The 24,514-nt window shown below is 40.6% G+C and overlaps 1 protein-coding gene across 1 annotated transcript in view; it reads left to right on the top strand.

Annotated features, from left to right (window-relative positions):
* LOC137286311 (uncharacterized) overlaps window positions 1–10,911 on the top strand; it is a 46,861-nt gene extending 35,950 nt beyond the window's left edge. Inside the window, exons 3-6 of the mRNA XM_067818088.1 lie at window positions 4,295–4,687; window positions 6,473–6,535; window positions 7,559–7,649; window positions 9,875–10,911. Of these exons, the coding sequence (XP_067674189.1) occupies window positions 4,295–4,687; window positions 6,473–6,535; window positions 7,559–7,649; window positions 9,875–10,130 (803 nt within the window). The 3' untranslated portion in view covers window positions 10,131–10,911. The remainder of the gene's footprint in view (window positions 1–4,294; window positions 4,688–6,472; window positions 6,536–7,558; window positions 7,650–9,874) is intronic.
* The last annotated feature ends 13,603 nt before the right edge of the window (window positions 10,912–24,514 follow it).

The following is a 24,514-nucleotide window of genomic DNA, read 5'->3' as shown; positions in this document are numbered from 1 at the left end:
CCCCTTCATTCGACGGAATTATAGTAGCTGCCGAACCGTGACGAATTCAATCCATGTCGAATTGACGCTCTATCGGTTCATCATGTTGAGTGATGCAGTGTTGTATGAAGAGGCTGGTGTCAGAGGCTGCGGTGCATGAAGCGACTGAAGAAGATGCATCTGATGTGCTAAATTTGGATGCCGTGGAAGCCTGCGTTGATAGTAGACTCTCTGAAGATTGCAGCGTTGTTGCAGACGCAGCTGATGAAGGTCTAGCCGATGCTGAATGTTGATCTGTCTTGCTGATGCCCCAGAGAGTAAGAGCGGAGGCTCGTCGTAAGCATCTCGTTCGTCGTCGCTGAAGGACTTCGTATAAAGGCTGGTCCGTTGTTTCAGTGATGATCTAGTAGTTGAACACTGAACACTTAGTCTTGGAGGACGTAAATGACTTCAGCTTCTTGGTTGTGACGACATCAATTCTGACGACGACCTCTGCTGGGATCTTGAACGTAGTTCCCATGCTATCCCGACCGTGCTCCGGGGGTACGTCTGGCGATTCAGTATAAACGTGAACAGGTCAAGTCATGTGGCATCTAAGGTTCGAACCGCAGCCACCAGAGCGGCGCCAGTGTATTGCAACTCTGCACTCATGTCTTAGAGGGGTGCCAAGGGGCATGTGCCTGGGTGTCTAAGGAGCCTCTATTCTCCGTTCGAAGATACGTCCCGTAGGCGTAATCTGGCCATTACAGTTGAAGCCATGCTGCAGAGTGTTGCTTTTCTGAACCAGGGTGAAAACCTAACAGTTTGACGATCAGTGTTACCCGGATTAAGTTTCTGGGTGTTTCAGGGGCGATGGGGTAGCCTAGTGTTTGAAACGTTCGTTTGTTACGCCGGGTTCGATTCCCCATATGGGTACAATGGAGCCCATTGCTGGAAAATACGAAAAACGGCGTGAAAATAATCCCGCTCACACACTCTTGGTCTGTAAACATTGTACCTGTTGTCAGTGGTTTAAGGGATGCATTTCCACCCACATTACCTCCCACATTAAACTGAACTGTGGCACAGACACTCCAATCATGCTCAAGGCGGCATTGCATCACTCACTCACTCTAATAGCCAAATGTTAATCGACCTCCAGGGGAATACACAGATATTAATGAAAGCCTTTGACTTCTCTGGTTGTCTTCAGGAGAAGAATTACTGCTCTCCGCCATTGAACACTCATTATATTTACTTTTACCAAAAAATACTGGCACCGTTTTGATGTGTTTTATCTTGTAGGCGAATGGGTCATTATTATGCAGAAGCTGCCGCCAGCGGTATTTGAACTCACAATATTTTATCAGTGTCATGATATCAGAGGAGAACATTGGGACAATACTGTGTTGTTATTAAACAATCATTCACAAAACAACGTGATCACTACTCTATGCTGCTTTAAGCAAGAAAGTAAGGGTGTGCGACACAGGGTTTAACTTCCTGTCCAAGAATATTGAACTCAGCAACGTGAATGCACGCATGTGTGTGCTTGTATTACTTTCGACTCGTACCGGTTGCTGAACGATAGGTTTCTGAGATACCATGTCACAATGCCAGCATGGATAGCTCACTGTATATCGCTGCGTTGGGGTAGCCTGATGGTTAAAGTAATCGTTCGTCACGCCTAAGACCCGAGTTTGATTTCCCCACATAGGTACAGTGTGTGAAGCCTATTGATGGTGTTCCTTGTGATATTGACAGGATATTGATAGGACTCTCACTTATTGGGTATTCAGGCGAGCGTCAGCATGACTCAGCTGAGGATTGAACCCAGCGACGTTCCCATTTACGGACAAGTGCTCTGTCCATTAGCCTACGGGAAAAAGCCCTTGAGAAATCAAATGTGGAAGTATTACATATTGTTGCAGTGACGTAATGCTGGTTAAGCTCCCGATGTTACGCACGTGTTCAATGAGGAACACCTAATATGATTACAGCACAGTGGAATCGGTAATGAATATTTCACTGAATAATCCTCTGTTAGGTACCTCTATCATTGCACATTGTAATGTTAAGGGAATCAGACATTCGCTGGAGACCACCAATTGTTTCAGTGATTTTGGTTAACTGTCTTGTCAAACTGTATTGGGCTGCACAATACCACTTGATGACATGGTTCGTTCGACCACGTACCGAACAATGGAGCCATGACTCACCCATCAGGTTGCACATGTGCACGGCGATTTGTCGACCCTATGGGGTACCACTGCCAGAATTCATCAGAGTTTTAACTCCTCCTGTAGACGGGCAGAAAAACGCGTGCAAAAATGAGTGGTCCATGTCGTCGTTTTAAATCTGTGAGCTGGTTTTCGCCACAAGGAGACTTGTGTTTAATGGCATCAAATTGAAAAATAGTATCAAATTACACACGTAAAAATCTTTCATAAAAACTCACATGATTTAGAAAGCTGACATTCAACGCTTGTCGTGAAAGCGGGCTAATTCGGATCAGATGACAACAGCGTGTGACCTGGCTCACTGGGTCAACGTACCCTGCATGTTTGAACATACTGCTGGATGCCATTCTCGTTCTTACAATGTGCACCTGCCTCGCACTCATATTTACCACTAGATCGTTGAACACGCTTCAGACTTTCACTGGGGTGATTGGTTAGTTGGTGACATCTTACAACAGATCGTTGTTCATACCGCTGGATGGCGTGTCAGTTCTGACAATGTGCACCTGGCTCATTGCTATGTTTCACGCAGTGTCGTTGGTCACACCGCACAATTTCCATGGGGCGATTGGGAGTTTGTAGCATCTTACATCCTTGTACAGGCTGCAATTGGTAATGTGGGGGTTCCTGTATCAGGTTAGTCGCTTTGTAAGCTTCAGGGATATGTATGTAAAGGTATCATGAAGATCGGGCTAGAATCAGTGTTCGCAACCCAGGTCTACCGACCAATGGTATCAGGTGTTAAACTCTTTACATTGATTAAAACAGCTCGCATATAACATCTCCGTGTAAACAATAGGAAAATTAGTAAATCACTAAGTTTTTACTCGCAACTAATAGACCAAACAACAACTTAATAAAATGATTTTTCCTACCAACAACACCAGCATGTAAAGAAGGTGTGACATATTGTTGTATGTTTACATTCTACAAAATATGAAAATAATTTTTGTTTCTCGAAATATTCACTGGCTTGCGTAAATGTAGAATTGCAGTCTCTACCCTGACAAATTTGAGCTTCTACTGGTAGGGATTGTGATTGTAAAAGGTTATTCCATATAATCAGAGTCTCTACTGGTAGAGACTCCGATTGCAATTTCTACCAGTAGGGACGGAGGCTCTACCAGTACAGACTCCGGTCACAATCTCTACCCTGACATATACATCGTGCAGTTGGCTATTTCTTGACAAAAGTTCTTATATAGATGAGTGCTGTGGCGAACTCGTCTCTTCTCATGCTTTGGGATCTTGAAACATGCTATAAACAGCTTTTTAGTTTTATTAGAACTGAATTAACACAGTTTCAGTGAACCAGTTCTTGGTAGCCACAAAATTGTGGGGATATGCTTTTCTTACTTGAAACCGACCCGTGAAAATCCGGGGTGGAATAGACATTCAGCAACCCATGCTTGCCATAAAAGGCGACAATGCCAGTTTTTACAGGCGACTGACGGGATCGGGTGGTCAGGCTCGCTGACTTGGTTGACACATGTCGTCGGCTCCCAGCTGCGCAGAGCCATGCTCATGCTATTGATCACCGGACTGTCTGATCCAGACTCGATTACTCACAAACCGCCGCCATATAGCTGGAATGTTGCTGAATGCGGCGTAAAACTAAACTCACAAACTTAATGTAACCCAAAAGGCATTTGTGGTTCATGTACTAATCGGATCACAAGCACTCTTTAGCTTGAGACACATCACTTGATTTCAGTTCGTGGTCCCGTATTTGGTTTATTTAGTTACCAAATATATCTTAATTTGATGCTGATTAATTGTCCTGTGTCCACATCACCGGGTTCTGTTGCATGACGATGCTGCAGATTGCAATCCCATGTCGTTGTCCCTCATCCATACGTTCTCGTCATTGATTAAGCCTGATTCAATTCAGTTCATCTCCTTTTATGGGTCTCATTACAACCCTAGTCTTGGTAAATTGGTTTCAAGTTTCCCATTTAATGTACAATAGTAAGTGCTTCCAAGCTGTGACATTTTCAACAAGGAGCCCATGTTGACAAACAGTTTTTCTCAAGAGATAAATACGCTTTATTTAGTCATTGCACCTGCAGTAAATGCCCATTGTTCTTCTTTTACAGATACTGCGAGTATTGGATTCTGTGAATCTAGGTCAATTACTGGCAATACCGTCAGCCTTCGATACGATGAGTCCACAACTGACGAGAGTGATGAGAAGACATTACACGAATGTTCGTGTCACGTGACGTCAGTCGGCTCTGAGCCAATCAAAATTACAGCCTTGGACATCCGGCTTCAGGATAAAACGGACGACATGGAGTGTCACTATACCAAACTTAGTGTAGTAGACGCAAAGAATAAAAATGACATTTTAAAAAACATTTTCTGCCTTGACAAGGAATTTATATTCGGGGTTCCTGTGTTGAATACGACAGTGTCCAAAGACATTCGTGTAACGCTGGGGCCAATAAAGAAAAATGAGTATCCGTCCTTTGTGTGGCTGCAGATAGCAGGTAGGTCGAAGTCGTGAACTGGCTGGATTTACGTTTTCGATAGATCTCGGAACAGACACAGACAGATAGGGTGCGTGGTTGAATACCTACTTCCACAAAACAATTGCACTGAGGTGATTGAAATTCCTATACTTTAACGCTGACTTACGACTGCCGTAGCACTGCAAGCGCTTTGTGGTTTTGGGCTGAGATCTTTATGAAAGTCAAGGCGATTACGAAAAGGATATTGAGGGTTAGAGAGGTAAAAGTTTGTTTGATGTCGACCGCATATGGAAGTACGCATTACAAAACTCGTAATTTAGATTTGCCTCCCTCATGGGTTCAAGGATCTATACTGGTTGAGTGGTCAGCGTCAGGATTTGTCGCGATTAAGGTACGTGGAGTTTTCACCGAGAGACTGAGAAAGTGAACAAACTTCTGGTGATTCATATTGTACTTTCAATGTTCGTGTCGTATACTTCACAAAGATGCCCATCGTTCGGAATACGCCTAGAAACATTTTAAGTTGAAGATGAACCTCCAGCTGCTTATCACTGGGTTGTATGGTCGAGAGTCGATTCCTTTCTGGACTGAGTTCAGCTGAAAATCACTTGGACCCACAACTTTTTGCGGGTCCTTGTGGCTCATAGCCTTTTGCTATGTACAGGATCTTGTGATTTATTATTTTCTCGGTTTCCATGGAAACGTTTTGGACCTAATGAAAAGTGAGAGGTGTGTTTCGTTTTCGGAGCAGAACTCAAAAACTTCTAAATATCTTTCAGTAAAACTTGGTAGACCCCAGAGTGGTGCCTTTTGGTATTTACAGGTTTTTGTGATTTATCATTTTCTTGGTTTCAATGGAAACATTTCGGACTTAGTCTCAAAATGGAGGAATGGGCACCGTTTCCGGAGCAGAACTAAAAAACCCTTCAATATTTTTCTTGCAAAACTTGGTAGTTATATCAATCGGAACCTAAAGTGGTGCCTTTTGCTATTTCCAGGTTTTAGTGATTTATCATTTTCTCAGTTTCCACGCAAACGTTTTGGACTTACTCTCAAAAGCGAGAGGTGTGATTCGTTTCCGGAGCAGAGCTGAAAAAAACTTCTTAATATCTGTCAGTGTTTCTTGGTAGATATGTGTGGCAGACCCCAATGTGGTGCCTTTTACTATTTACAGGTTTTTATGATGTATTATTTTCTCGGTTCCATGAACACGATGCTGACTTCGTTTCCGGAGCACAGCTCGAAAACCATTTCATATCTTTCAAAAGATCTAGGCAGATATACGAGACATATCTTGAAATGGTGACTTTTTCTGATTACAGATATATGGCATTTGTATGTTTCATGAAATCCATGGAAACTATTCAGACTTGGTCTAAAAACACAATAAGTAACTGTTGGATGATTTGTCCTTTCAAATATGTAGGGGCCGGGGGATATGTCATCTTCTGATGACTCTTGTTTAGTATTATCATTTTTCAGAAATAAATATCATTCAGTACTTTTTATCTCTATCAGCAGTCGTTATCTGTAAATGAAACGACTGTCATTTCATTCAAAACATTTAGATTACTGAGATATAAGCTGTTCACCTCGAACAAGTTTTCCGAATGCATTGCAAAGACTTGTCAGTGACAAGAGTTATAATAGGCTCTATAACACAGTTTTTACTTTTATTGTAGATACAATATAGGGCCTACATGTTCCGATTTTCAACTTGTTTATGGTTCTGGCGTTACAGGATTAAGGGCAAACACTGGGTGTAAACGAAACAATAAAACACAGTTTGTTGTATTTTTTCAGGCACTTCCAACAGAACTCGAGTGACCGTAACCTGTAATGGGCCGACTACAGAGAAGAGTAATGGTAAGTCATCACTCAGGCCATCCTGCTGCACCATTCACACCACGTGCATATGTAGCCGGGTTTTCATCCCTATAGCAATCATGTGTATGAAATTCTCTCAAGCAAAAACACGTACGTGTACACATGACCATGATCAGGATTACTTGCTCTGAAATATTCACGTTACAAATTGCTTTTCACACGTTCGAGTGTCTTGCATTGAGGAGGAAACACGGATCAGATTGCTTGGACCGGATGTTTACACTTGCTGTTTGATGGTTTTATGAAATAATCTGGTTTGTCTATTACAACTTTCATTGGGACTGAAAGGTAAAAAAGGCATAGTTCTTCTGGCTGAGATTTGTACGGTTATTGATTTGTCGCCCTTGGGCCTAACGTGGATCTGCTGATTTGAGTTCCAATTCTCGACAATGATCATTATCTCATAGTTCGCTCTAGAACTTCCTTCCCACATGATTTACCTGACGCGTCCTGATATGACTGACCTGCCTTTTCCTGCCGTGATATGACTGACCTGACGTGTTCTGATGTGACTGACCTGACCAGCTGTGGTATGACTGCCCAGCTTTGCCCAGCTCTGCCCTGCCCTGCCCTGTCCTGCCGTGATTTGTCTGAACTGACGTGTTCACATGCGACTGACCTGACCTGCTGTGATATGACTGGCGTGTCTTGATATAAATGACATAAGTGACGTGCCCTGACATTATTGTTATACTTTAATTTCAGCTCAATCAGTTATTTGAATCTAGTCAACGTTGTTGTTACTGACTGGAGCCCTCAAACGACAGTTAAATGATTTTTGCAATCCCAGTCCACAAAACAGCACACAGAAGAGGCACTATGGCCTCTTTGTAGAATGGTCTGACCAATTTTACAACGTTATCGACATTCTGACGACCGTGTTATTGTACAACAAAAAAGAATTAACAATTTCAACGACCAATCGCCATTTTCAGGGCCATTCGCCGCGAATTATGGATCTAATCTCTTTGATCAATGACGATTTCGATGCTTTCTCTTCAGGAACGCTACCTGAGGCTATAGTGATTGCTGTTATCAGTGCTGTGATACTCACTGGGATTATCGTGACCATCATCGCTCTCTGTAAAAAAAGGTACGTACATATACCCATACATATCCATCTCTGCACATCTCTCAAAAAACATCTTTTTTACAGCTTACAGCTTAACGAGGTTTCAAAGTACAAATTTGTGTTCGTGCCAGCCTGTTGCTGGAATGGAGTACCCTCCCTGTTTCCTAATTGGCCGATCTGGTAACGGATGTATGTGTTCGTGACAAGATGTGTTTTAATGAAATCAATTAGAAGACACGGAGACCATCTAACAGTTCAGACAACTCTCTCGAAGGAATTTAATCACCCGTTCTGTTGATGGAGAAACTTAATATATTCTCGTCGCCTGACAATGGTACTCTGAAATTGAACCCTTGACTTTATCCGAAGACGTTTGTCTAGACATACCTATGTCAATTTCATGATTTAGGGTGGCGTTGTGTCTTCAAAGTAAACTGGGTTCGTGATGATTGAAGTGAACTGTGTTACCTATAAGGTGGGGCCTCTGTATCTTGTTTTGGATCTTCCGCTTCGATAGTTGTATTGATTCACGACCCATTTGCAGTCTTTGTCCCTATTTCGACCCATAGTCTTCTCTTCTCGGTTTCCGTGTTGGGATAGGTCCACACAGATCTGACCGGAGGTGAGAAGAAACCAACTGGATCGGCTGGTTAGGATTGGTTATTTGGTTCATTGAATGCAATCTTACTTGTGCAATTGTTGCTCGCAGTATACTGACCACCAGACTGTGTAACAAGTATAGTTTCCCTCCACCCCCATCGAACAAGAAACTTTGTGTTGTTAGTAACCAGTGCATGTGGGAAGACGAAACCCACATCTGAACCCATTTAGTTTGAACAAAGTTTGAGTGAGTGAGTGAGTGAGTGAGTGAATGAGTGAGTTTAGTTTTACGTCGCACTTAGCAATATTCCAGCTATATGGCGACGGTCTGTAAATAATCGAGTCTCGACCAGACAATCCAGTGATCAACAACATGAGCATCGATCTGCGCAATTGGGAACCGATGACATGTGTCAACCAAGTCAGCTAGTCTTACCACCCGATCCCGTTAGTCGCCTCTTTCGACAAGCATAGTCACCTTTTATGGCAAGCATGGGTTGCTGAAGGCCTATTCTACCCGGGAACCTTCACGGGTCACAAAGTCTGAACTACGATGACACACCGCGGTACAGCAGAGGCAGCTTCGACCTCCATCCCCCCACCTTAAAAAGGATAAATTCGCTGTTTCCTTGACATTTGTTCACCTTCACCGTCTGTCTCCATATCCGTATATTTCCATTCAACACAAACGGATAACACCTAAATATCTTGGACAACACCTTAAAAAGCACAATCGAAATATTGTCGAAAGATGTGCAGGTTTTCCTTAACAACGGTAGCATCAAAAGGAAAATGTTAAGAAACAGTTTCTTTCATCATATCATTGATTACCAACCTCCAGTCAGAGGCAAATAACTGCCAACAGTTCACAATCAGCAATTTCTCAGTGTCAATTTTGTTTGCGTGATTGACAGGAATAATTTGGAGTTTCTGTCGGCAGCTAAAGGTTAGGTCAACGATCGGAACACAAAAATAATTGAATTGCACCTGCACCTCAATGTGCGAAAATATTAGAAAAAGAAAATGGTGATGGTGATGTAACATATGTCATATTTGGACTTCTTATTAAAGTACAAATTCTAGTACTTTTTGGTGCACTCCCATCCGGGATTCCCAGCCACCGCGACTTACACAAGCTGAGCGGTTTAGGCGGCTGTCTTTGTTTGCTGGAGATTAGGTGCCTGACTCAGAGGGTGCGGGTTCTAATCCTGGATGGGACTGTACTTTACTAAGAAAGTGCAATCCCAAATATGACATATACTACATTTGACCACTTTCTAAATGGCATTGTGGACTCGTATCGGGATGATGATGGTTATAATTGTCGAATACATTTAACAGCAACACTGGCCTGGGTTTTGTCCGATTGCTAAGGTATTGACAATATTTGAAGCCCAGTTTTGGCTTACATAATTCAGGCAGATTCTACAGAAGGGTAAATAACCTATAATCGTATCAATATACACTGTTCTTAAGAAATTGTGGAACACCTATATGTTGAAATGACTAGGAAACTGTCATAGCTGGTTTGAACTGCAACTGCCTTCTAATTGTGGATGTTATCTGACTATTCTGCAGAGCAGTACTTGTCTTTCTAACACAATAAGTATCTAATTTTGATCATGGTTCATCCTTCTGATTCACAGACAACACCGCGAGTATAACCCGCCCCAGCCCGAGAACATCTACTTTGAGCTAGAGACACCTGAGGAGAAGTATGACCAGATTCAGTTGAAGCAACTCCAGGGCTCCGAGCCCTTAAAACCAGACCCCAGCTACGGCAGATTAAACTACGGAAATCCCGAGGAAAGCCACTACGCCGAGCCCGACAAGCTCAACGGCAAGACTCCAACCTATCTCATAGACAATGACTATGCAACGCCTGATTCTTGTAGGTCTTGACAAAGTGCAAAGGAATAGTGCTTACGGCTGGCGTGTGAAGCCAGAGTGTGTATACGGTGTTTACCAAAGGATCTTTGTGTGTTTCATGATGTGATTGTTAAACATAATTATTATCACAAGATTAAACCAAATTAGAAGGAGCAAGATTCGTTGATGCTTGTGAACGTGTTTGTTGGGTTCGATTTACATTAAGAAGCATCGTTGTGTCGTGTAATAAACCCCATTACACATTTGGGTGTCTTCAATTGATAAATAACGACGGAATTGATTGCTATTTTGTTGTACGAAAGGTATTTGAAGATACTTCACTTCAAAGAATTTGGAACAACATCATTAGAGGTAATAGTATTCGGAGAACCGGAATAAGGAAATGGCAGCGACGTAAGTACAGTGATTTGGACGTAATGGAAGCATGCGGCGTATCTTCAAGAGATGACCATCTGTGTTATTATGGGACCATCGAGAGCATTATGCATGGATGTTCGGCCCCAAGGTGGTGACAATATCCCCACCTGTCAATCAAACCTTCTGGCCATGGCATGACCAAGCAGGCGGATTAGTCAAGCTGAAAGAATATTCATACAGAATCACGGACCCTCACAACAGTGGCCATGGCATTTCCATACTGATGCTCTAACAGAAGCTCTGCCCAGGAGTATTTCATTATCAAAACAATGGTCGCGTGATAGCGGTTTATGGTTATGCATAAGCACCATGTTGTATGAGAATTAAATGATGTTTTTTTCCGCAGATCCAGGAAATAAAACCTTCGTGATCTATAGCTATCGATTATGTGCTATCTATGGACCAGAAAGCTATTTACTGTCAAGGGATAACAACATATGATTGCTGTCTGTAAGTGGATTTTACCCTGAGTATGGGAGTCTGAATATTTCCCTCACAATGACCACCAGTGGTGACCAAACCACGGAATCGTATCGTTTTGAGAAATGCGTATGGACAAATAAGTCATTAACTAAATTACTTATTCATTTTGGAAGCAATTGATTATGGATACATAAACAGAGAGATTCTATCAGCTTATCTGTAGGCTTGTGGGGTGGTACTGTTTCTGGTTGATATTCGACGATGTAATCGTACTTTGATTTCATGTTGTATTCATGACAAGGAACAATATCCCCTATCTACTAATTAAGCGAAAAACGATGCATTGGATAATGCTAGGCATTGACTGTTAAAGTAACGCTGAAAGCGTGGGGTTAAAAAACTTCGGAAATTGTTACATCTCTACACAAACATGACCACTTTTCTGTATGATAAATTGTATGATATTGTATAAAGTCTGATTTTTGTACAGCACACCTTTAAAAACCAAACATAATTTAATACATTATCTACATGATGTATTTATATAAATGTTTTTTGAAAAATAATGTATGATAGAGTTTTGCGGTATATTTAACGCTATTGTTATAATGTACAACTTGATGACCTTTTCTAGTATATATTTGATATTTTTTATTAAAACCTATCATAATGTTCACAACTAAATGTTTGGATGATGTTTTACAGCTGAAGGTGCGCGCATAACTGTCTAGATTTACAATTTTCCATCCACCTGTCCACATTTGATCAACATTGCCAGACAATTAAGCAATTGCCGACTCAATACGACCGTCTGTGTAGAATGATAGGTTTTAATGTGTAAATGTAAGTTTTATGATGATATGCATGCTGGTTGAAATGCCTTAAGTCTGTGACTGCATGAAACAGTTACTGCTGGACAAGTATTAGATGAGCCAACGCAAGAGGCAAGACAGTCGTTTATTGTATTTTAGGCCACCGGCCCTTATACAAGAGAGTTGCATACAGCGTTGTGATACATGTTGTAGGGATATACATTAGGACATGACTAATTGTAAGTGCTCGTTACGACGAATAAATACATACTTAACATAGACAGCTATGTTACGAAGAATGGATTCGTTACTAGTGATGGTTTCGATAGAAATATTCTGGGATATACGTGTAACGTAAATCTTCATAAAACGGACAATCAGGGGTAAAATGTACTTTATCTTCAACTGAAGAATTGTATAAAGGACAAATTCTTTCAGATTTTGGGATGAACAGTTTTCTACCTCTTTTTACCATCAAGTCCAACAAGCCTGTCTTGTATTTGGCAAATATGTTTCTGTTATGAACGCGTTTGTGACAAGCAGGCGGGGCAAGTAACCTGTGCGAATACACTTGGTTACTACAGGTTGATTGGCGATTAAGCACGTGCAGTACATGCTTACCGTGGCATGAAATCAACACCGATATTGTTTATCACGTGTCTCTTAGAGCGATTTAGTTCAGCAAGACACCATCCCGACACGATTCGCACGAAGAAAGTGAACTTTTCAATATTTAGACCTCTTGTTTCACAAGGAATGTTCTGGAGGGCGTTCCCATATATGCAGATTGGGGTAATTTGTCAGGTCGCGGCTCATCCAATACTTGTCAGGCAGTAGCAAGAATTATGTGTACATGAAACTGCACTCGTGCATGTACACGACAATGAAAATCTACTTACAAAACAACGCTCTGTCAGAAGTACACACTCTGTCAGACGCTTGTAGATTTCTACTTAACATGAATCAGATTTTCCGCTGTGCTGGGGTGGTGGTGTAGCCAAATAGGTAAAGCATTCGCGCTGAAGTCGCGTTGAAGACCCGAGTTCGACTCCCCTCGTTTGTGGTATTTCCCGCCGTGATATTGCTGGAATATTACTAAATGCGGCGTAAAACAATACTCACTCTCACTAATCTTTTGTGTAAGGGGGCGATGGAGTAGCCTAGTGTTTAAGGCGTTCGCTCGTTACGCTGAAGACTCACGTTCGTTTCCCCACTTGGGCACTCTGTATGATGCTCATTTCTGGTGTCCCCCCTTCGTGATATTGCTGGATAATTGCTGAAATCGGCGTGAAATTAAATTCACTCACTCTTTGTGTAAGTGGAACCAAGCACCTATGCTCTTTGGAAGTAGATGTGGGACATGATCAATAGATGAGATTTCCTTGGTCGTATTTTACGGACGCTTTAATCACTGTTTCCGCAAACCATGCTCAGATCTTTCAGAACTCACTGCACAGAGACATATGTACTGTTCATATTAAGCCAACAATTTAAAAATATTATATGGTAGATGAAGTTGAATGGTAGCTTTTGCTTCGCCGTAAATGGTTACAAATACGCATTTGAAACTATGTTTTGGTAAATATGACATGAACGTTATACAGCTGCACGTTGTATGTTTAAAATGCTTTTAAGATACGTCCTGTCTGTTTTGATCACGAAGGACATCGATCTTAATTGCAATATTCATGTTCTCATTTCTTTGGAGACATTTTCAGTAGTGATGTGTACATTTGAAATGATGCTTTAATATTTCGTCGTGCTTGCATGTTTTATGAAAGTTTGAGTGTTTTATGTACATGCGATGCGTAATTAATATATTGATTGATTTTTTTTTAAATATTGATAATTATGTTTTAGAGGAAATTATTCCCTTCTGCCAAAAATCTTGCTTAAAGCAGATTATTAGAATGACATCGGTTTTAGCGATTAAAAGTTTCACTTCCTCCAAACGCTATTACAGCACTGATTAGACGTTCTCTTTGTCGTCAAGACGATCTAATATCGAAATTACAAACAAAATATCCGTCTTTGCGAGTAATTGAGTAATTACAAATCTCTTTTTATCATACGTTATTTCAGCGCAATACACCGTAGGGAGCCATTTTTATTCGGTTCTCATTAAAGCCAAAGGCAAAAGTCTGATTTATTTCTGGTTTGGGTTATAACAACAATAAAGCTGATCTGAATGTTGAGGGTATCGTGCTGTTAATATCCATATGTCTCTGGATACTTATCCCTTCTTTCGGCTCGTCTCAGTTTAACAGATTATCTCGTCCAGCGTTAGAAGGCATTACCTATATCAAGCAGATTTATTTGTGTCCCTCGTTCCTGTAACTATTCCGTTCGTTAGATGCTGCAGCATGTTGCACTTAAAACTGTGAACTTAATACTAGTAATCATTGTCCATGGTCGTTCTTACGAGCTGAATGTTGAGGAAGAAGATTTTTATGGATGTCAACTTCTTCTCATGAGGAACATAAAAACTGTCTTCCTTATGTGTACCACTTCTAAATGCCATTCAGAGGCCACAATATCGATGTTTCGGTTATTATTCCGCTTACCTCTAAAGCATACAATCTCCCCTCTCCCGAGGTTTCCTATGTGTAATAAAAGTAGCCGAGTGGACTCGAATGACAAGTTTAAGGGAACGGGGAAAAATACATGCTGACGTAAGATTAAAATTGCGAAACAGCTTTTTTGTTTTATTTTCCTACTTGATACTTTACATGATGACGTCCCTGTAATAGAAGTTGTTATTGTTATTCGAACCTACCACAGAGAGACACGTGTATGTTTGTGATTGGTTGCTTGTTATTGTTACACATTGGTGCTGATGTTACTTCGTTGTACTGCCTTGAGCTTCCTGTATCTCAGTGCTTTGTATAAAACCTCATTTGTTCCCACCGATGAATGGACCAGTTAGCATGAGCTAGTTTAATTAGCTCTGATTATCACTGGGAACCGCTTTCATTACCAGGCTGCATTATCAGTGGTAATACAATATTATATACAATTTGTATTCCTTTAAAAGCAAAACATAATACGCCCCTATTTCACTCTGTTTTCAGCATCCGCTGGTGGCTTTTGCTTACACTGAAACCATTTGATTGTTTTGTTATATATAAGATGAATGTCTGTCCCAAATCTGTGTTGGCGTTTTCCCCCACTGTTGCCATGGTTACGTCATATTCACGCCATATCGCATGATTGATGTGCGAGACCTACAATTAGTTATGTAATGCCGTCACAGAGATGAAATCACCCTTAGATTTTTATTGAGTTTATTTTATTGAATCCGTTTCCATGGTTATTTCGATAATACCGGAAAACATGGTACATGCTTGTGTGATATTAACTCTCTTCTCCCGCCAAGCTGGCGCGATTGATTCTTTCTGTAATTGTCACGATTTTGTTTCATTACTCAAAGTAATTGCATCGTTTACTGCGTTTATGCCTCTGTGACTTTTCAAAGCTAGGTCGATTTTTCACGTGCAGTTTTGAGGTATAATAATTCATGCTCCAAATGTTATGATTGGAGACGTTTCTGCAGACATAGTCATTCAAACACGTTATGCCAAAGACTGTATTAAACCACGTTGATTACTCACATTAAACCACACTGATTACTCACGGCTTGGTTGTGGATAGTGTAATGAGACCACGTTCGCTTCAGCTTACGGGTTTAACCCAGCCTTCCTGGCCTGTGGCTGTTGGGGCGCCATGTTAAGTTATCAACTTATTACACATTGAATCACGACATTCGACTCGGGAAATAAGTGCTTGTGTTTCCAGTTAACCATTTATCTTGTTCCCTGATGTATTAACCCATAACCTGTAGTCAATAACTCCCTTGTGATCACGCATAATAGCAAAATAACAATACCTGGCCCTTTACTTGAAAGCCGTAGCTTGAATCTATTTAACCTGTGTAAGTGGGTCATGTTAACTTGTTCCTGAGCGAACTTGTAGATGTAAATGAGCGTGGCCCTTTATTATGCACCAGTACAAGGTCAGTGGTAGAAATATGTAACACCCGTGCCTTTCAGAAATGAAGTTTTCGGTGTAACAGATGATTATAAACTCATTAGGATTCAAGCAATATTCTGATATTCAGTACTAAAACATGTACTCTGGAGCTGCTCGTCGCTATGTAGAACGAAAATCCTTGTGCAAGGTTGCTGCCACTTTTAAGCATTTTAGAATTTGTTTTACTGACACAAAGGCCATACTTTTGTTTCGTGTCTTAATATCAAATTATTTAAATGTAATTTATTTTTAAAACTATGAAAATTGATTCATTTTTTATATTTGATCGATAGACAATTTCCATTGAAAATAATTCAGTTAATAACCAGATTGTCTTTATATTTGTCTCATTATTTGGTTTCTGAGCCATGAAATAAGATGTGCCAGAAAGTATGAAATTAAATCAAATTTGAACGTGTCCAAGTTTCAGCGCTATTTCTTTCGTTTACGAAGACGAATAGCACTGAAAAGCTAACGATCTTTTGCGTTACACAATACTGTAATATAACACCTGTAAAAACCTGTACAATTTTCCCTTGTAGTAAGTAAATCCATGTAAATATTATACTGTTTATAATCGCATGCATATTGACAGTACATTTGTATGATGACTTTGATGAAGTGATTCACACATTCAATGATATTTGATTTATTGTTTTCTACTTGCTCAATAAAATTGACATTTTATACCTACCCGTTATTCGTTCAATAATTAAGATACGTAACTCTCAGTAAGAGCATTGCCTGGATTCCTTGACGAATATCTCATCATTACATCAAAAGTGTTTTTGTGCAATGAACGTATTCTCTGGTGTAGTTGGTAGTGTGTTTGCTGGAAGAACGGGAGGTCCGTGTTTCCATCCCATGCAGACATTAGGAGGTGGTATCACTCTGCCTGTCGCTCAGAGGAGATAAAATAAGGACTGGCTGGCTCGGAGTCAGTGTATCCTGTTTGAACGTGGTATTGATGTTAAGCTGAGGCATGGTGTCTTGATGGGGACCTCCGTCCACGACAGCATAGTTTATTCAAGAAAATTAACGGGATCGGGTGTTCAGGCTCACACATGTCATCGTATCTCAGTTGCGTAGATCGATGCTCATGCTTTTGATCACTGGATTGTCTGATCCAGACTCAATAATTTACAGACTGCCGCCATATAGCTGGAATACTGAGTTCTGCGTAACACTAAACTCACCCACTCTGTCTGCTAAGTTACGCCCCTTGACTGCACCAGCAGCATACACTTGTAAATGCAAATTCTGGTGCGACCTGATCATGTTTCTAGGTTTTTCAACATCATAACTATGGTCGTCGGTTTAATTAAGCTGGATGATACCAAAGGGCCGCTTCAGTGAGGGCTTTCCGCCAACAGTAAATTGGGATTCTGTTCAAAGCGTGGTTAAACCTAGCTCAGGCACGTCAGAGAGCTGGCGCTATATGAGACCAGACTAGTACACAGCCTGGCACATTTACGAGCAAGCACGACACATTATATGTGCAACACCTTGAAATGCGACAACCCAGGCATTTTACTCCACCTGGAGCCAATTGTCTGGTCAAACGTTTAGAGTGTGTGAGCTGCGTGTCATTGTACCCTGCTAAGTCGCTAGAATATTGCAAACTGAGGGTTTATGCAACGTGTAACATCATTCCTCGTCCTTTGACAACCGATGGATCTGGAAACCCACGATCAGATGTTCAATGCACGTCTGTCGTCTTAGCACAGCATCCTTAACATGAAATGAGGATATTAGCGTCTACGATCATATAACGAATCATCAACCGAGTGTTTGGTCGAGTAGGCAGCAGGCGTTTTATAAATATCATTCAAATATTACTCCTGTCATATTGATTTACAAATGGTCATAAGAGAAAAAGATATGGAGTCCATATTAGGTCTGATAGCTCTGGATATTCGGATTAGAAGATGATGCCGGGAGTCACCGGCGGTGATTTCGTTGCTGTCTTGCCATCGCTGCAAGCGTGACTTGTCTTATAATATTGCTATGGGGTTTTTTATGTAATAAAACATTAATATATGACAGAGCAATTATCAACTTCATAGACGGTCAATATTTGGTATCTGAACGTCAAGAGAAAGTTGACATTTGTATTTTTGCTCACTTACATCGAAGTTATGTGGAACGTTATGACTCAGTGTCAGTTCTCCCTACGCCACAAGGAAACCTACCATCTCCGATAATACCACGTTGTCACGTTTTCAGTAAATAAAGTTTTGCAAAGAGAAATACCATTTTAAACTTGGTACGATATGTTTTGTTTTTGCCAAATTTCAACTATATGGCGGTCTGGAAATAATCCAGTCAGAAAATGCCAACCAAGAGATAAACAACATGAACGCATGTACGCATTTGGGAACCGATCACACGAGTCAACCAATGCAAGTCAGCGAGTCTGACCTGCCGATCCCTGGTAGTCGCCTCTTACGACAAGCATGGGTTGCAGAAGAGCAATTCTTCAAGGATATTTGCACGATATGAAACACCCCTTTCGTAATGTTGTTCTAAAAATAGTTAAACACAAATAACACACAGTGCCATCAGATAGTCTGAACCATCCTCACAAAATTTGTTTGGCAATTAGCTGCGATAGTGATTGAAATTGATAACTGAAGATCAGCGATGACACCAGGTGTTTGAAAAAAAACCCCAAACAGCAACGCTATTGGTATTTTATTACTGTAGATATCCTGCAATGACATGACTTATTAACTGTACCATTATGAAAGAAACGGGTGTTCGTCTACTTCTTGTGAGATGTATGATTCGGGGAAGCTATTGTTTCACCAACCTGCCAGATACACATGCTTCGAAAACCACATGCATACATATTGGCAATTTAACATGCATGAACTGTATTACCCTGTTTTCGAAATAATAGACCTTGCTTGCCATACTTGTGTGCATACGTACTGGTCAAGGACCTACATCCTTGAAATGAGAAGAAATACTGGATGTTGCTTATTTCAGAGATACGTGGAGTAGATAGGAGTCTACGAAAAGAGTGTATAATTAGGAGGCAGTTAAGATCTGAAAAACAACGTTTATCGGTATTGTACAAACACACGTTATCAACACTTTATATTAGCACTCTGTGACAGTTCTGGTGTTTGGAATGTGAAAAAAAGAGATGTGTATTCATGCGTTGTGAAAGTTCCCACTGAACAGTTTGCAGCACACACTGTCATTGGCATTGTCAGAATAGAAACTGGTGCTTGTGTTGTACATTTGGTGAGGGAAAAACGTTACGTAATTACAGACAGGGGTGACATTATGGTTTAGAACATAAAAGAATCAATTCATCAAACGAGACATGTGAAAATATTTCAACTGGTGTTGATGCATTGATATTACTGTGTTGATTATGATAACGTGACTTCACCTACATCAGTCATGAAGACCACTGACCTGACTTGGATGTCATATATGTCTTTGAGTGGTAGCAAAATATTTATGTTTAACAGAAATTGTCTGTTGCATCTCCGTGAAACTAGGGCCTTCAATTAAGGTTGCCAAGCGTTTCATCGAATATACATTTTCAGGAACATGTATAACACAGAGACGTTCGTTTTGATCATTTACAATCAGTTATTCTTTAATTATGATATCAGTGTGTTTTGGTACAGTGAAAGATGTGTGTGTTTTTGACTGCATGTCCGTGACTGAATACCCATGCTTCAATCAATGAGGATGACGAAGGCATGCAGACTGTAACTATCACCGCCAGATTTACACCAGTTGTCGACAAGAGTCTGACATGATTTTCTCATGGAAACGAATAAGGGAACACGTGAAATTACATGTATTCCTTTAATTATATCCAGAATTTCACCCACAGTGCAATACCTACCTTGTGAAGAAACCTGGAAGAGAATAAAGGCACAATGGTACCTTCATATGTTCCCTTATTTGTTTCCATGAGTATATATAAACTTACGTCATTCAACACATCTTTATATTAATCACGTCTATATGATCTCCTAAAATATCATTATAAGAGACAACTAATCAGCACACGTACTTTGAGAACCTTTAATCTTTCTCATCAGGTTGACAAAATGGATCATTTCGGTGTTAAGTTACTTCAAGACTGGATTCTGACACGTCAAAACAAATCGTTATCAAGTCGTTTTTAGCCTGAAGGGCAACGTAACATAAAACATAGCTTAAAGAGTCGTATTACTCAGCAGACAATTCTTTTTCATTTTATGCTACATAGATGTGTGTTGTTATTTGTGTTGCTGTATATGTGTCAGTGTATGGCGGAGATATTATTATTGTTATTAAACATTATGTTACTCAGACTAACAAAAACCCTTGTTTCCTTCAAATGTGTAATATAGACACTCCTCTTCAGATAATACTACAATGATACACAATCATATCTTCAAACGTTTCAACCATTTTAGGTTTTGCAGCACTCCAATAACTTTATATGTGAGCATAAACTTTAGCATGGAATCCAGAGGTATAAAAACACACATTATTATTTATAATGCTTCGGTGAAAGATCAAAGGCGTCGACCATACTTTATCAGACGGTAATATACACTTTTTGCATTACGTCACAACGCGCTGGCGTCACTGCGCCATTTTAGTCAGTTGCATTACGTCGAAAAGTAACCGACGTCACGATCCATGTCAGTTGTCGTCACCTCATACAGCCTCTACACAGTAAACTACTCCACTGCCTCCCGTTTCTTAGTTTGCAGTTGCTTCACTCAGCTGACATCACTTGTTGGAACATTACGTTTCTGTTTTCAGACGGATAAAATGTCTCAGTTCCACTGGCAATTTAACAGTGACGCGCTAACGTTCGCAACGTTTACATTCCCACAATGCCCTTCATCTGCATGTACTGATTTAAATTTACGCCGGTAGTAGAAATACCACGTTCATATTCCCCACATATGGTTTACGTTAATAACAGATACAATTAAAATAATTTAGAGAAGATATTTGACATCAGATTTTTTATCATTTTTTTCTGGTAACTTTCGTCTTGACGTAGGGGGACAAACACGTCAATAGAACACCGCGTCAGTTGGCCTTGTGTGAGAATTCTTAGTTTAGGTCACCGATAGACTTGTCTTACATTAATCGTAATTAGGAAGTATTAAATTTGGCATCTTAGAAAAGAAATACAGTTCGCTCTACCCCAGTGTGTTTTGTAATACAGTATAGTTTTGCCCTGAATTATTATAACGGACTACCGTATTCGTGCTTGAATAATAATAGTTCAGGGTAAAACTATACTGTATTACTGAACACACTGGGGAAGAGCGAACTTTATTTCCGAAGTGTAAGCCTGCTTATTTTCGAAGTGTAAGCCTGCTGGTGCCAATTTTGTCAATATATGAAATAATAGACCACCACCACCCACCCCCCTACCCATCTGCATACTTGCATAGTGACATTCTGCAAACTCCTTACTGCAGATATTACTGGTGCTTTGACCTGTCAGACCTGTGAATCTGCATACTTGCATCCTTATTGACTTTAACCAGTAATGCAGAAGTTGTTCATCCTGAAAGTTTGTACGTAAAATTAATAAATCGTAATAAATACTAACTTTAGATATGGTGTAATGAATTTTGCAGATAATAACAATCATCCATTCAGGCGGCAATCCATAATCGTCAGCTACGTTTTCGACTTTAGGGTCCTCTATTGTCTCAGTATTCTCTCTTTGTCTAAGTTCCTCTCGTGAAATGTCATCTGTGAATCGAAGTTATTTAGTTTTTGCCTTCTACAGAGATATCTAATTCTGTTTCATTTTTTTGAATGACGGTATAAATACGACAATGCTAGAAGTGGCTAAAATATCATGTTGCCGCATTATCGCAGTTTGGTTAATTCTGACGCTTTTTCTGCTTGGGTTTGTGAGGGCGAAAACGCGACAATGTCCATCCTAGGATTCCATACAATCTCAGTGATGGAATACACGCCACAGTCCTAAGTGTCCAATGAATAATGTAGTCTGTTGACGCGAGTGTGCATTTGGCAACAATCTCCAAGGTCGGGGTAACATGACACAGAGACAGTCAGGTAAAACAATAGTACCGCCTGACACACAGTCAGGTCATACAATAGCACCGCCTGAGACACAACCAGGCTATACAGTAGTACCGCCAACACCCGGTCAGGGACCCGTGAAGGTTCCGAGGTAGAACAGGCCTTAAGCAACCCATGCTTGCCATAAAAGGCGACTATGCTTGACGTAAGAGGCGACTAATGGGATCGGGTGGTGAGGCTCGCTGACTGGGTTGACACATGTCATCGGTTCCCCATTGCGCAGATCGATGCTCATGTTGTTGATCATTGGATTGTCTGGTCCGGATTCGATTGTTTACAGACCGCCACCATATAGCTAGAATATTGCTGAGTGCGGAGTAAAAACCAAGCCCACTCACTCACCAAGTCAGGTCATGCAATTGTAGCAGCAGGCACACAGTCAGGTCATACAATAGAACCACCTGACATACTAGTACTGTCAGGGTCAGGTCACACAACAGTACCACCTACCACCCCGTCCGATCAACAATAGTACCACCAGGCATACAGTCGTCTTATACAATATTACCACCTGTTTTTGCCTCTGCTCTCTGATGACATCCATTGATGACATCGACTGGAACACACACAGTGTTCCTAATATTACATGAAAGATGGCCTTCATCTTAAAATAAACAAAATATGAATTTGCCCTTTTCAACATGCCTAGCTGTTGCACCATGGGTTGGATCCAGTCTGTCCTAACATGTTTGCAATCATTTGGGTTTTTCTCTATTTCCGCTCGATTTCGCAATTAATTCAGGAGAAACGAGGTATCCGGGATCACTTTCACACCTCCATGACCCAGCAATCACCCCAATCAGCATTACATCATTGTGACGGACTCGCAAACTGCCCCTTCCAGAGGGAGATTAGAGAACGGTTCAGATCAGCAGGATCAACGACCTAGGCACGTGGTGCTTGACAACAAGCTTACCCCATCAGCGTGATTACCGTCGTTAACACTCACCACTTCGGGGCAGTGGTCGATTGATTGACCAATGTTGGTTGCGCAACGTGCTATGATGTCAGATACTTTAAAGAGAGGACAGAAGGCTAAGGTGTTCGTTTTGGAAACTCATCTGGATGAGCCCTACTTCCCTTCGATTGAACGCGGTTTCAGGTTTGATTTTTTTCCAGGCAAATGTCCGCTCGTATTATGCGTTCACGTTTGACATCACTAACTGCCCCTTCGTTTCCATTTGTGTTGAGTTAGGACTCTGCAATTCCTGAAGTGCATTGTTCAATGGCTTCTGGAACAGCTCCAGTAACAGGAAGTGACAGTTTTGACTGTTTACGATGTCAGTGACGTGTCCCATTAAATCTGCAGCACTACACACCGATATAGTGATTAGAGGGACGATCCTTCATCGGAACCATATTTTGACTGGATAATTCGAAAATGTATAAATGTATATATTACCCATTCTGAATCATAAACAGAAGTATGATGACGATACTATGTGTGTGTGTGCGTGCGTGCGTGCGTGCGTGCGTGCGTATATATGTATGTATGTATGTATGTAGGTAGGTAGGTAGGTGTGCGTGCGTGCGTGCGTGTGAGCGTGTATATGTATATGATATTAACGTGTGGTTTGATTATGAAAGGCAATGTTGGTACCACTGTCACAGTTTCTTACAAACATCGCGTCGCTCTTGTCGATCGGCCATCGAGACAGAATTTACCATAGGGAAGTTGAGTAACTGCTTATGGTATTAAGTGGTATCATTATCGAAAATACGTAGTGTTACTGAAATCAAAGTGTCATATGTAGCTGATGCAGTTTACAAGCTTGGCCAACCTTGGTACTGTAATATGAATTTGATAAACAATTTAGGGAACGTTTATAATTTAGAACTCCTTTTTGTGATACTCCCAGTTGTGAGACAGTGAGAAGGTAATAGACAAAGCAAACACACCATACTCTCCTATGTGTTAGTGTGAATTAATCCTAGCTCTTTCGGGATCTGTTATGTGACTGAATGGTTTGAACAGAAAAGAACAGACATTTTACCCTAAAAAATCAGATATAGCAACAGAGAACATACGGCATATTGGTACATACTCCATAAAGTCCAGTTTTGATAAATTTGAGGGTTAAGTGGTGAATAATCACATTTCATTAAATGAACTTTTTTCAATATAAAGATGTTTACAGAAATACTGAGGAAGAAATTGATGTGTAAGGGCATACTGCTAGACAGAATAATAAAATGATCATCACAGACAGATGAAGTTGGCAGATTCTATTACATCTTTCAGTGCCGTACCAACGTCCTGTTTCAACGAGCAGCTAACTGTTTGGAGTTCTAAGTTTAGTAAACCAGCGTCTATGATTTTAAAGTAATTGTAACAAAGAGGTTCTTAAAATAGTGAATGCTTCTGCATTATACAGAAATACCCTTTCTATGAGCCAACAGCAGAGCGTCACCACAACTACTTATATTTAGGGAATAACTGTACTATGGTTGACGAACTGGGAATTTATACCAATGGTTATATAGCAGCAAATTAAGTTAGTTATCCGCATTCTAATTCAACTCGTTTTAAGCAGCTTTTCGTGAACGAAATTAATTATTTAGACCAGGTCCAAGTTCCTCTTGGTCAAGGGTTAATCATGTCAGTCCCTGAACGTACAC

This window comes from Haliotis asinina, chromosome 6, assembly GCF_037392515.1.
Source record: "Haliotis asinina isolate JCU_RB_2024 chromosome 6, JCU_Hal_asi_v2, whole genome shotgun sequence".
Lineage (NCBI taxonomy): Eukaryota > Metazoa > Mollusca > Gastropoda > Lepetellida > Haliotidae > Haliotis > Haliotis asinina.
The sequence above is the reverse complement of the archived record's forward strand: the minus strand, read 5'-3'. Positions and strand labels throughout refer to the sequence as shown.